This window comes from Nicotiana attenuata, unplaced genomic scaffold, assembly GCF_001879085.1.
Source record: "Nicotiana attenuata strain UT unplaced genomic scaffold, NIATTr2, whole genome shotgun sequence".
NCBI lineage: Eukaryota > Viridiplantae > Streptophyta > Magnoliopsida > Solanales > Solanaceae > Nicotiana > Nicotiana attenuata.
Genome location: NW_017670461.1, coordinates 125,047 through 139,498, shown reverse-complemented (window position 1 = coordinate 139,498; position 14,452 = coordinate 125,047). Strand labels below are relative to the sequence as shown.

Sequence of the window (14,452 nt, the reverse complement as noted above, 5' to 3'; positions counted from 1 at the left end):
GGTTATATGTAAGCTTTTACGCTTTGAAGATGACTAATTTAATTATGGTTGGTTTAGTAAAAGCTTTAAGCTTTTTATTTAGCTTTTTTCCTCCCTATTTCAGCACATAATGACTTAGTTTTTTGTCAATCGCAACAAAACCATACAAGAAAATAAAATAAATAACAAAATACAAAAAAAGGTTAAAGTTCCATGTATGTAATTTCATTATATGCATAAGCATCTTACGTAAATAAGAAAAAGAAGAGAAAATTATGGATGTGCCTTTCTAATTTAAGTAGGATGAACTTTGTAGGGTCGGCGTATGTGTATTTTAAATCGAAAAAGAATTCCATCATTATGTAATTTACAATTAGATCCTTAAATTATATAAATAATTAAGGATATAAAAGTCAATCAATATTTTAAGAATAATTTAGTCATTCAATATTTAGCATAAATTATTCATGCTTTTATAATAATATATATATATATATATATATATATATATATATGGTACCTATAAGAAGTTAATAGCCATTAAAACATGGTGGTTTCTTAAAATGAAAAAACAATTAAATAAAAGGCAAAGGCTCGAAAAGCGCAAAAAAAAAAAAAAGGCAGAGGCCGTGTAGAGACACGTGTTCGGCCTGGATTTCATGCTAACCGACTCTTCGCATCTTTTAATAGACAATGACAATCTAGGGCTTCGTGTTCCACCCTACGCAAACTTCTTTCGACATCTCTCATCAAGTTTTCTCTCTCTAAAACTAAGACTTTTTCTCTCTCTAAATTTTCTAGCTTTTCTGTAATGGAAACGGAACGTGTGACCGAGTTCCCGATGACCCATCTGGATCGTCGTCCAAGAAAGAGGGCGCGTTTGGGCTGGGACGTACTTCCTGAGCAGCCTAAGGTACAAGACCTGCTTTCATTAATCTGTTTATTCTCTCTCTGGTTTTTTGTTTGCCTTTGTTTTGCTAGATCCGATCAAGATTAGGTTCTTTTTCGTATCAGGTATGGTGAAAGTTCAGTCTTTTTGTGTTTCCTGCTATATATGGTGTTATTACCGTGGCTGCCTCTGTTTTTGGCTGGATTTTATGTTTCAGGGTCTGATTTTGTGTGCATCGGTGGGGAAAGATTCCGCTGTTTTTTTGTTGTATCTGATGTGTAGCTTGAGTTGTTCGCTGGTTCTTGATGAAATTTTCTAATCTTTGAATATCTTTATGAATTCTTATGGTTTTTTGCTGATTAATTACGTGGGGTTCAATTTTTTGATAATTGGTAATGTGGTTTATGTTTTTAATTGTTGCATATTCACTTGAAAAGGGTTGTAAGTGTTTAGAGGCAGATCTCGGACTTAGGAGTCAGTGGATTTGTAGTGGGTGCAGTCTAGTCTATATTATTTTATTTATGTATATATAGAAGAAGCACACTTATACACAAATTTTAAGTTCTTTGGTATATGTATAACATGATTGGGGCTGGGTTTTTATACACTTAAAAAGGTGGTTCCTTTATTAAAGTAAAGTTCCTTTATTAAAAAGGGCTGAATCAAGGAATTATTATGTCAAGGGTAGACTTTGTACTTAAAACACTAGAAACGTAAATATTTTGCTGTTGAATTGTGGCAGGATTTGTTTGTTAAATCTTGGTTGTAATTGATATTTCAGGTGTATTGGTTTTTCCCAAGGGCAGAGCATTCTGCTTCTCTCAATATGCTCTTTGTTTTTGTATTTATGTAAATTTCCCTTCCTTGAATTTCCCAATAACTGTTGTTTGCTGTTAGCTTTATAGTTAATTCTGGTTCAGGTTTTGTGATATCGAAGAGGTAAATTAGAAAATTAGTTCTATTTAAAAAAATGTGAATGGAAATGCTGTGTGTAGGCTCAGCTAGAATTGTTTTGTGGACAAGCTGTTGGGAATCTGACAAGCTATACGACTTCAAGGCAACCTACAGACCTTACTGGTACACTGGTTGTTAAGGGGCGAAATGGTTCTCCCCCATGGAGGAATGATGACAAAGACGGGCATTATACATTTGAGCTTGGAGAAAATTTAACGTCACGCTGTAATTATCTTTCACCACCACCAAAGAATACTATTTATTATTTGGAAGCTGTGGTTACTCTGACGATCTGGTCATCTTTAGTTATACATGAAAATTGCTCAATACACTGTCATTTACTAAAAACTGATGCACAAATAGCAAAATTGAGATTATCAGTTTTCATCATTTTTATTTACTTCCCTTGTTTATCGAGGTGTCTTACCAGTGAGTCTTGTTTGCTTTGCTTCAAACTAATAAAAGGGGTTTACAAACAAATGCATATTAGTAATGGTAGCATTTCTTATGAATTTTTTCCCCATTATAATCTTTATATAACTTCCTCCTGATCTTATTTCAATGTAGACAAAATCCACAGTAAAATGGGAGAAGGTACTTTTGGCCAGGTTCTAGAATGCTGGGACCGTGAAAAGAAGGAAATGGTGGCCATTAAGATTGTTCGGGGCATTAAGAAGTATCGTGAAGCAGCTATGATTGAGATTGAAATGCTTCAACAGCTTGGTAAACATGACAAAGTTGGCAATTGGTGAGTGTAGCCCTCTAATTGTACTTTTACCCTAATAATCCATGTTCTTGACTCACTCGTGGGATTTTGTTATTTTTCAAATGGTTGAACTTGTTTGTTCCTTGCAGTTGTGTGCAAATACGGAACTGGTTTGACTATCGTAATCATATCTGTATTGTAAGTATATACTAGTTGATTTGGAGGATTAATTTCCCCGTTGACAAATGTTCTGGGGATTAAGATTGTGGATGAACTTAAATGGTTTGAACAGGTCTTTGAGAAGCTAGGACCAAGCTTATACGATTTCCTACGGAAAAACAATTACCGCTCCTTTCCCATTGATCTTGTCCGTGAGATTGGCAGACAACTCTTGGAATGTGTAGCATGTGTGTAATAAAATGCTTTGTCACCTTTTTGCTTCTTATCATACATGTAATTTTAAATAGTAGCTCGAAATTTCTTTTGTAAAATTTTGCCTCACTATCATGGCCAAAACTAGGCATATAACTTATGCTCATGATAGCACAATCTTGCATTTGGTGCTTTTAATTCTTGCAGAAGTTGATTTTTCTAATAATATGAATTCTTCTGATCTTTCAGTTATGCACGATTTGCGTCTCATCCACACTGATTTGAAGCCTGAAAACATTCTGCTTGTCTCCCCGGATTTTATAAAAGTTCCTGACTATAAGGTAAAAATTGGACGCTGTGGACGACTTGGAACTATTTTGTGCTTGGTTCCGCACTTGCAATGGTGGATGGTTAATGTTTTTTCACTATTGCCTAAAGTTTTCTTCAAGGTCACCTAAAGATAGCTCTTACTACAAAAGAGTTCCAAAGTCAAGTGCTATAAAGGTAATCGATTTTGGGAGCACAATAAATGATCGTCAGGATCAGAAGTATATTGTATCAACTCGTCATTACCGTGCACCAGAAGTTATTCTGGGTAAGAATGTCTTAGCATCTTGAAGATGTCATAGCATTTTGTGACTTCCTGTTGTCGCTTGCACACTTGGTAGTGTGGTGATTGCAAGTATTTTAATTTACTTTCAAGGTCTTGGATGGAGGTACGCATGTGATATATGGAGTGTTGGCTGTATCCTTGTGGAGTTATGTTCGGTATGTTCTTTTCCTTTCTCATGGATAAACGGTGGTTTGTGTATTATGTAGGTGTAGTAGGTAATAAGTTTGTGTACTTGGTTCAGGGAGAAGCATTGTTTCAAACACATGAAAATCTAGAGCACCTTGCTATGATGGAGAGGGTACTTGGCCCCCTTCCTCAACACATGCTAAAAAGAGTAGAGTAAGTCCTCGGTTTGGTCTCTCATGAAAAATTTAACCACAGCTTTGCATAAGTTGTTAATTGTTTCCTTGTTATAATCAGCCGGCAAGCAGACAAGTATGTGAGAAGGGGACGTTTGGACTGGCCTGAAGGAGCATCATCCCGTGACAGTATCAAAGCTGTGTTAAAGCTTGCTCGCCTTCAGGTAACAATGATGATAATTTGTAGGCTGTATCTTATAACAAGGGTTGGTAGGTGGGGACTAATTTGTTAACTAACAGTTGATGTGTCTACTGCAGAATATAATTATGCAGCATGTGGATCATTCTGCTGGAGATCTTATTAATCTCTTGCAAGGACTCCTTCGTTATGATCCATCTGAAAGGTTAACTGCTCGTGAAGCCCTGAGACATCCTTTCTTTACGCCGGGTCGTCTGAGTAGGTAAATTGGATTGCACTTTATCCTGAAGCTGCGTGCTCCTCACGTGATGCCTGGTAATTTGCTTTTGGACAATCTGATGTAGTGGAGGGATTCGTGCCAGTTTCTTATTGGCAGTCTTAACGAGTTGATGAGGCCCCATGTAGATACAATTCATTTGTATGTTTCTTGCAGTTGGTGATGCAAGTCTGCCGATTTTGTGCCCATATGTATATTAAAAATTGAGCTCTCAGAATATACCTAGTGTGTAATTAGTTTGAAAGTTGGCGTGCTAGAAATGATTGGAAGATTAACTGAGTATATATTTACCTGTTTCCATGATGAAATGTGTAGTTGAGCATCGTGCATTCGGGCTGATGATGATTGACAGGTAATGGATAATGTAATTTTATGGTGTTAATATCAATTAACCTTGTTGGCACTGGGAGATGTGATAAAAGAGGATGAAAACCGAAGACCACAATAAGGGTAAAATGTGTTTGTTTTAATGGAAACATAGTCCTGTAAAACCTTTGTTCCCTTGTTTCGTTTTTATCCAAAAAACATATGCCACGCGTAAGGCTCCAGGACACTAACAATGGGTAAGGCTTTTGCTTTCCTAGCGATACCAATGCGATCGCCCAAGTCCGTTCGCATTGGTTTATTTCAAGTGCTTTTAAGTAAAAATAATTTTAAATTATTTTGTAGTGTTTGGATAAAGTAAAAAAGTGCTTTTAAGTATTTGTTTTTAAGTTAAAATAATAAAAATAAGCTAAAAATTAAAAACTAGAATTCTTAACTTATGGCTTTTGGCTTAAAAGTCACTTACAACAAGCCCATCCAAATGGGCTCTTTATCTTTCTTAAACTCTACTTTTTCCTTTCAAAAAATTTTAGGGGGTGAGGGGATAAGTAACGATAAAACAAAAAGTAAAGGATAGACCTTAAGCGAGATTTATATTTTGTTCATGAGTAACAGGTGGAATTGAAAAAACTTTAACACGCATTTTACTTGTACTTACCACCCCTAAATATTTTCTCCTCTTAATATTTGTTTTTTTGTTTTCCTCACAATTTCATCGTTGAAGTTTTCTTCGTTTCTTTTACTAACAATAGAGGCATCTTATTCACTAGTGAGTAAGAAAGAGCAACAGAGGATTGTAGGAACTGTTCTTCTAAGCATTTCACAAGTGAATAAATAAGTCATGCAAAAAGACCATAAAAAGATGTCTAGTAACTACTTTTTAAAGGATGCGATAATTTTCACGTGCAAGTAAAAATAAAAATTCACATAAGTAAAGAATGAAACAAGGAAAAACAAGATATATAGAGATGAGATTTTTATTTTTTCCATGTATTCAAGTATATTCTAAGTGTGTACAATATTACTTCTCGTCCTCTATTTATAGTATTACATAAAGGTACACAAAATAAATGCCATAGACATGACATTAAACATTTGAGATCATGGGGAGGTTATGGAGGTATGAGAGTTACAATCATAACTCCATAAGTACTGGAGTTGTGGGAGTTATGGTGATAATGGAGAAGAGTAGTGGTATTACTCCTTTATGAGTTATGTATATCCACTATTAAATAATTATTTATAACACTTCCTATTGGATGTCCATAGATAATGTGCCTTATTAAAACCTTACTAAGAAAAAATCCTGTAGGAAAAAATCTTAGTGAAGGAAAAAGAGTACACATATCTTAATACGCATTGTTTGCTGCCTCGTTAAAAACTTTGCTAGGAAAACGCAGTGAGATAAAACCTCAGCTAAGAAAAAAAGAGTGCAGCGCGTATCTTACTCCCTTAATAAAAATATCACTTTACTTCTTGGAAATGACGTATTCCAATCTCGTATACCAGCTTCACAATTTTGAGGTTGGTAATGATTCATTGAACAGATCCACCAAATTATCAATCAAATAAATTTGTTGAACATCTATATCACCACCGTCGAAGATCATGTCTCAAAAGAACTTTGGTGAAATGTGCTTTATTTTGTCGCCTTCGATATATCCTTCTTCCAGTTGAGATAAACAAGTAGCATTGTCTTCAATATTATTGAACTCTTCTTTCTGAAAGAAAAATCTCACATTTGTTGTGTGTAGAGTCACTTGCTTTATAAGTTGCTAATATTTTGGCATGACTTGAATTAATAATTGACAGCCTTCGTAGAATATTTATAATATGATAATACCCTCACATGTAAATAGATTGCTTAAAGAACTAACTATAGTCCTGCATTTGCATAATCAATAAAATCTTGGCAATACTTGTTAGAATAAACAAATCTATATCAAAGATTCCTTTTGCAATATAAAACTAATCTTATTCCAATATCTTTATACAGAAGTAAAACTATATCTCGCTTGCATATTGTTATACTTATAGTTTTAGCAAGATATATTAGTGCACCAATTGCACTAGACACAAAAATAAATTATGTGCGTCATGATTGCTCCAATCCACATAAGGATTTGCCGAAGCTTTATTCGATAAATTTCTTGGGGATCTTAATATGCTTCAGAACAATTTAAATCCTTCAAGAATTTTCATCATATACATTAATTTTTTCAGGTATTGCCAGACAAATCTGAAAGCAACTGCATCCACAACAAGAGAACATATTTCCATATAATCAATGCCAGGACATTTACGAAAAATCTTGTTTCACCGCACTAGCTTTATACTTTCAGGTGTTGGGACTATCAGTCTAAAACTTTACGTTTTCCAAGTGAAGTCAATCTTGATTGCATATTTTTTATTGACCAATCATTTATCTGTCCTTACTATGACAAATTTGAGCTCAAGATCCTCGTCAACGTCAATAAAATTGAGCGGCTACATTATATCAACAATATGTCGACGATCATTTTAAATCGGTTTTATCGTTACCCAATATAGACATAACTTATTGAGATCTCTTTATCTCATTATTTTCAGGTACCCGAGCCTCTCCCATGAGGTCTTATAAAGTGTTATGTCGTGGTGCTCTTCTAGAGCACTTGCCTCCTTATTATGACCATCTTGAGCATTTGCTCCTCTCCTTCTTCAAGGAGTTTTATCTTTGGAACCGATTAGTCTATTACGCTTCATGCGTGCCATGGACTTTGTCCATCATGAACTTTATTCTATTTGGAGCATTAGCAGCTGAAATATAACATTTACCTTTGGGTCAGCAGATGCCCTGGCAATATTTGCAAATGAATTATCACTTGAACTTCAAGTTCACATTTTCTTGTATGAGGATCTAGATGCACCCATAATAATTCATTCCACTTATCACTTTTCAGCTGCCCATTTTCTCCCCCTAATATTGGGATCACCAACACATATCCCAACCTTCTTCGGAAATCCATCTTTGTGCATTATGGTGGGTATAATTAAATCATATAGCATATTCATATTTCAGATGAAAATTATTTAGTTCCTGACCCTGAACCAATTGTGATAGGGAGAATTTATCATAAATTTGTTGGCTAGATGCGTACAAGTGTTGTTGTATATTAAATAATATACCTCATACCAAATATTTTTTTTGGAGTTTTGTTCTCATAACCAATGGTTTAGTTATAATTGGAGACATACGATTTCTGCTAAATCAACTTGGATTTAAACCAGCATTATCAAGAAAAATTATCATAATTTACATTCTGGAACTGTGCTCTAATAATTTGAGCAAGCAACTTGCAAAAGCCAAACTGCAAGTTGATAACGAACGCACATGTGACCATACAATAGATGCATCTATGAAAATCATATAATAGTAATCGGTCCACATGGCGGGTGACTGTGCCCATATAAATATCACCTTTTACTCGTTTCAGAAATTACGGGATTTAATCCCAACCTTAACTGGTATATCATGAGAATAAGCAGCACAAGAGAATTCTTGAAGAATCTCCATTTCTTCAATATATGCCAATATGAATTCTCAATTAATTTTCGCATCATAATTGAACTGGGATGACCTACCGGTCATGCAAACTAATATTTATTTCAGTAAACCTCTAGCTTACTTGTGGCATGTGATTTCATCATCATGCTTATACATGTATAGTACAAATAGAAGAAAGTCAAGTAACCTTTCATATTTACCCGATATGATTATAGTAATATGAAGATATTCAATCTTCCTTTCATTTATAGTCTCAATATGTCAACCACTTTGGCTAATACATTTGAAACTCAAAAAATTTCCTTTGGGACTTAACTATATTATAATGTCAAGAATAATTTGATTCATTCGGGTAGTAACAATTAATTCTTCCAGAACTCTTGATTTTGTACTACAAGATCTTTGGTCAGACCATCCATATGGTGAATGTCTCATTTACGGAGAAAATTATATCATAATAATTGTCATGGTCAAAATCATCATAAGCAAAATCATTTCTTGTTTTAATTTTGCCTTTAATATGTTTGGCGTGCCACTTGTACGCGACCGATGACATATTCATGTAGCCACACAATAAAATTCATTTTCTTTATTTCACTCAAATCTCCCCTAGAGATGAGTTGTGTGGTATTCATCCGATCATGCATTGCACGTCTTTATTCATTACTTTTATCACATATTACCACATTCACCTTCAGGAATGGATCTGCATTATCAATGCTTATCACAAGTCACATTCTCTTCAATGAATGGAGCATAATCATCGCAGCGTGCTTTATTATTTTTCCATACCAATTTGATGGTAAATATTGCCTTCACATTTTGAAGGACTATTTTGAGAACACTTTATTATTCTCCTTTTTACAATTACCATAATGATGACTATTATTATTTTGATCTTTGGCACGCTTACGTTCATTGGTCAACCACTTATCTTCATTTAGACTTATTATGCATCGCTGTCACATTCACTTCAAGATTAATGGAGCAAATCAAGTGAGACAAGTTTCATGCTTTTTCAAGAAAAATAAATTATTTTTCTTTAGTCATCATTATATTATCAATATGGTGCATTGGGGCTTAAACAAACGTCTTACCCATATAAAGACATGTTAGGCCATATTTAGGATGGAATCCAATGACTTATCATCATGGTGCTCCAGGACTCAAACTTCATGTCTTACTCTATAGTGCGGTGGGACTTGAACCCACCGTATTATCCTCAACCAATATATAATAGGCCAAACAAAATCACAACAACGACGTAGTAAAATCCCACCAATGAAGTTTAGGTAGGGTAATTACATCAAAATATTTATTTGAAGGCTATACACCTGAAATAAAATTAGTATTGGGTGATATGCTCAACTATTTCGCACACTAAAAGAAACCTATAAAATTAGTTGGTGAAAGAATAAATACAACCCCATATTACAAGTGTGAAGCACATGTATTTAATTACCAGATGAACAATACGCTAAATTCCGCGAGATGACATTAGCTCAAATAGAAACCAAATTACATGTGTTGCATTTTGATCGCTATGTGTGTAATAAGTTTGGTGAAATAAAGTAATCCAATACTTCTAGAAACCACCCAAACAATGAAAGCTATAGTTTTTATGTTAAGGCCTAACTTAACAAAAACTTTTAGACAGGATCAATTTATCTAAACTATATAAAATTACAGAAAATACATTTAAATTATTACAGTGATAACATCATGTGAGCGACAACCTAACACACTTTTATGAATTAGTTTTAAAACAGAAGCATGATTTTGCAGTAAAAATAGCTAGTCAATCAACTGATATTGTCCAATTGAAAAAGTATTAATTCTAAAAAAATTACTTGGTGCGTTGATGTTTCAATTACCATCATGTATCACCAAGTAACTAAAGCAGAAGTTAAAGGCGAGAACATGACAGAAGGAGCATACTAATTATAAATCATAATTATAATTTATACTAGGTGTACATACCTCATCTGACTTATTTATTTGAAATGTCATACCTTTTTCGTACGCATATAATGATCTGTAGAGGGCAATTCTTACTGTTTGATGGCCATATAAGTGTGGTATAAGAATAGTCCTAAAACATGGAAACTATTGAAGGATGAATTCTATATAACACCCTAACAAAAGTGAAGACCTCAATGAAACTAAGTCTACAATTCTGTTATCTATAGATAAAATAGCAAATCGTGGTGATAATGTGTTAAGAAACTTAAATCAAAGTAATAATATAAAATAAGAAAAAATAATATATATAGCTAGAAAGAGAGGAGAGATTCTTATTTCTTCCATGTATTCAAATATTTTTTAAGTGTGTAGAATATAACTTCTCATCCTCTATCTATAGTGTTACATACAGGTATACAAAAAGAATGCCATAAACGTGACATTAAACATTTGAGATCATGGGGAGGTTATGGATGGAGCTATGAGAGTTACAACTATAACTCCATAAGTATTGGAGATGTGGGAGTTATGAAAATAATGGAGAAGAGTAGTGGGTATTACTCCTTTATGAGTTATGGACATCCACCATTTATTTATAAGATTATTTTCTTTTTCACGTCCACAGAAATGCACGCTCCCCAGAGCACATTCCTTCTATTTGTCGAATACGTCTCTTTCTGTCTATTTTGAAAAATTAAAGTGTACGAGTAAACTATTTCAACTGAAAACTATGGAACCAAGATCAATCAATTCAAGTCATGTACGCGTGCCGGCACGTCTGTTTTTCAACTGGGGTTACGCCTCACCTAAAGTTTTGCTAACAATTCTTTATGTTAATTCCAACTATACAGTTTAACAGAATCATTATACTGCAACTTCAATTTAAAAAAGAAAAAACACATGTAGAAGAATCTTGCACTTAAGCAGTACCATATCATGATGTGGATGGTGTGAAAGTTTTTTTTTGGGGGGGGGGGGGGGGGAGGGGGCAGCACTTTTGACGCTTAAACCAGGCAGCGGAGGAATTCTCCTTATTGTATTATTTCATGAATATATATGTTTACCCAAAAATTGAGTAACAATTAAACTTGTAATGTGATTTTAAGGATACGTGATATCACTTAATATTAATTGAGAAACGTGAAGATAAGCAATAGTAATTGACAAAATGTAAAGCGAACCAACGTTTAAACAAAGCCCTCGAGTTGGAATACCCTCGAGCTAGTAGAGCAAGAACAGTTAAAAAATAGCAAACTGATGAATAAACGTGAGTTAAAGAGAGAATATTATATTGCTTTGATCTGTGTGAATGTAAAAGTGCTTACAAATGATGGGGACTCCCCTTATATACTAGAGGAATCCTAATTATGGTACAATTCTAATATGCAAGTAAATTCCATGATTGGTACGAATAACCGCCCTTGATTTGATCTGTTCTAGGATTTCCACCGTGATCTCCGACTGGTTACTGATATCTCGCCTTTTCGTTATTGCACCTCACTCAAAGTCGGTCATACTTAGTCTCGATCACTGTTGGCCTCGATCTCGACTAGCACCTCGATTCTTGAACTTGTCACCTCGTCTTCGTACTCTGGCCCGATCCATTACGAGGCCGACCCCCGACGCGATCCCCTTATCTCGATTAAATAGCAAAATCGGGCAAGCCCGATTTTAACCGTATACAGATAGTCCCCTCATTTCTTGGAGTGTAATAAGAAGAAACGAACTGAGCATTTGATTTTATATCTCGACCAGTTATGATGTCACTCTTGTGACGTAAGCAATAGAAACTACCGAAGCGTCGCGTCGGTATGGTTCCCGAGATCATTAATTAGCACCAGTTGATGGTCGGCCACTAGTGCATTTGAACCGTCATAGCAAATATTATAAATAGATCATCTTCATAATTTTCTCAAACTTTATTTCCAAAATCTCTTCTAATCTTCAAAGCACTTCTTCTCCCTTCAAGTTTTTCAATTCTTCAATTCCCGTTTGCCAACCTTCTCATCAAACAACAAGTTTTATCTCCTTCGTTCTCTGAAGTCGTATAAAAATGGCGAAAACATCGAAAACCGTTCCTAAAAAAGAAAAAGCCTCTTCATCGCGGCCGACCGACGATAAAATGCCGGTGGAGCCACACAGCGAAGAATGTGTTCCTAGGTCATGCTATCTTATTTCCGACTTTAAAGTTAATAAACCCTCATCGGTACATGGCCGATTTGAGCCATTGTCGAGATACATATGCTCGATAACTGAGGGCGATCTTGAGCAGGTGAAAAAGATTGCCAGTGGTAAAACAAAGAGGTGGTGATTCCTACCCTCGAGGAGGATATTACCACTTATGTGAAAGGGTTTTTAAGTGTTTGCACTTACCTTTTCACGCTGGGTCCCGTCAACCTCGTTATTATCACTTCTGCCGCTAATACCACATAAACCTAGGCCAAATCCACCCTCTTTATGGCGTATCGTTATTTTGCTCCGATTCTTTGTGAGCAAGGTCGAAGGGATGCCTTTCACCCTCGACCATCTCATTAGACTGTACAGCCCCTGTCTCTATCGAGGCGGATTAATAAGGCTTCAGCACCGGGCCACAAAGGTGCTGTTCTCGAGCATAGACGAGGACAAAGATCGAGGATGGATGGCCAGTTTGTCCGAGTGAGGACTTCTGACATAATCCCGACCGAGAAGATGCCATTCCCCGAAGAATGGAACATGAAGCGTAAGTACTAACCCACCAATAGCTTCTGTTGATTTTTTTGCTTCCTTTACCTTTTCTCATCAACATTCTTTCTTATGACGCAGCGGTCTCTTGGATGCGTGTTGCAATTCCAAACCTTGAGGGCTGGGTTTGGAAACTGGCATATACCTCTTCATACGCGAGCGCTCGTGGCGCGATTTGGCAAAGGGTCGACGGGAGGCCAAAAATCATGGTAAGTCTCTATTTATGTGTTTGACGTTCTTCTCTGAAATGTCTGTTTTTTTATTTCTACCTGGTTTCCTTTCATACAAGTCTCGGAGATAATGCTGTCATGAGGCTATCCCCACTTGGGAAAGACGAGGCCCCGAAGCCGACTAAGGATAAGAAGAGGAAAAGGGTCTCGCCTTCCAATACTCCAAAGCCCAAGACGAGCAAGGATCGCAAGTCGAAGAAAGATACCACAGCTCTTCCTGAAAATGTAGTTCAACAACTACAAGATGAAGAAGAGGAGAATAAAGATGTTGGCTACGAGCTGGTGGCTCGAAAGAGGAGCGTCGAGGTCCCCAAGGCCGCCGAGCCGGTGATGACCGAAAGGGTTCAACCTCGAATCGAGGGGATCTCGGAAGATGGCCTGAGCAACGTCCCCGGGTCATCGGAGGCTGAGGATGCCTCCCGCCATGATAGGCAACCGGTGGATGTACCTGAGGGGCCCAGTTCTGAGGCCCTTCAAAACGAAGAGAACACCCCAAGTAACCCGCTTAGGGCAATAAATATTGACGATTCACCGTCCCTCCCTTCATTTTTCGAGGGGAAAATTCAGGAAGCCCAGGCCAAGGGGACCCCCAATGTGGGAACGACCCATGAAGGGGAAGACCTTTTCCGTGGCTGCTTCGCGAGGGTCGAAGAGACTTACGATCTGGATGATGCGTCGAGTATCTTCGATGAAGCCCATCGACTTCTGAGTCAGGTAAGCCTTAGCTCCCTTTGTTAATATTATCTTTGTCTTTTGTTCTTCTTGTCTAATTTCCTTTCTTTCTTCATAGGCTTTGACGCTTCATCGGGAAGTGTTTTCTAAATCCCGGGCAAAGCTGGACCGGTGCGAGGTCGATCTCAAAAGCTTACGGAGGAGAGGGATGCCCTAAAACTCCTCATTGAGCAAAAGAAAGAGGAGGTCAAGGGCCTTAGAGATGAATTGGCAACAACTCATAAGGGGCAGACTAACTTGATTGAGCAGGTAATGCAATTATTTTTTGGAAGCTCGTTTTATTAATCCGAAGACGATGAGTAACACTTCAATTTTGCAGTTTCAGCAGAAGACCGAAATGATTGAGCACCTTCGCGAGGAGGACAAGATGAAGGAGGTAGAGACCTTGGGGTGGAAGCAAAATATGGACCGCCTTGCCTCGGAGAAAGACGTTGCTCGGGCCCAGCTATCTTCGGCGGAATGTCGACTCTAAAACATGAAGGAGGAGAGCTTGGCCCGAGCCAAGAAAATTGAGGAGCTTGAGGTTCAGTTGGCCGCTGAGCTTGCAAAGGCCACATATGAGGCGGAAAGAGTAAAGGTCGACGCGGAGGCGGTCGTGGCCGTCTACCGAGCTGATGCTGAAGCCGCTCACGCTCGGGCAAAGGAAATTTC

General features: G+C 36.8%; 1 protein-coding gene across 3 annotated transcripts; it reads left to right on the top strand.

Moving 5' to 3' along the window:
• The first annotated feature begins 696 nt into the window (after window positions 1-696).
• Window positions 697-4,691, top strand: LOC109239776 (serine/threonine-protein kinase AFC2-like). Of its 3 annotated transcripts, XM_019406364.1 has the most exons (11): window positions 697-892; window positions 1,864-2,047; window positions 2,390-2,570; window positions 2,678-2,726; window positions 2,821-2,935; window positions 3,150-3,241; window positions 3,339-3,495; window positions 3,604-3,668; window positions 3,755-3,852; window positions 3,934-4,036; window positions 4,131-4,691. In XM_019406364.1, the coding sequence occupies exons 1-11, from the start codon at window positions 791-793 to the stop codon at window positions 4,275-4,277; spliced, it is 1,293 nt and encodes a 430-aa protein (XP_019261909.1). In that variant the 5' UTR covers window positions 697-790; the 3' UTR covers window positions 4,278-4,691. The 3 variants fall into 3 exon arrangements, with proteins under 3 accessions (XP_019261909.1, XP_019261910.1, XP_019261912.1); XM_019406365.1 differs by lacking the exon at window positions 1,864-2,047 and having other exon boundaries at window positions 804-892; XM_019406367.1 differs by lacking the exons at window positions 697-892; window positions 1,864-2,047; window positions 2,678-2,726; window positions 2,821-2,935 and having other exon boundaries at window positions 2,450-2,570.
• Window positions 4,692-14,452: the final 9,761 nt, after the last annotated feature.

Bases quoted from the DNA above. Each gene is read 5' to 3' on its own strand.
- LOC109239776 (XM_019406364.1), top strand. From the start codon at position 791: ATGGAAACGGAACGTGTGACCGAGTTCCCGATGACCCATCTGGATCGT. The intron at 3,242-3,338 runs GTAAAAATTGGA...TATTGCCTAAAG, and splicing joins TAAAAGTTCCTGACTATAAG to TTTTCTTCAAGGTCACCTAA. The intron at 3,853-3,933 runs GTAAGTCCTCGG...TGTTATAATCAG, and splicing joins CACATGCTAAAAAGAGTAGA to CCGGCAAGCAGACAAGTATG.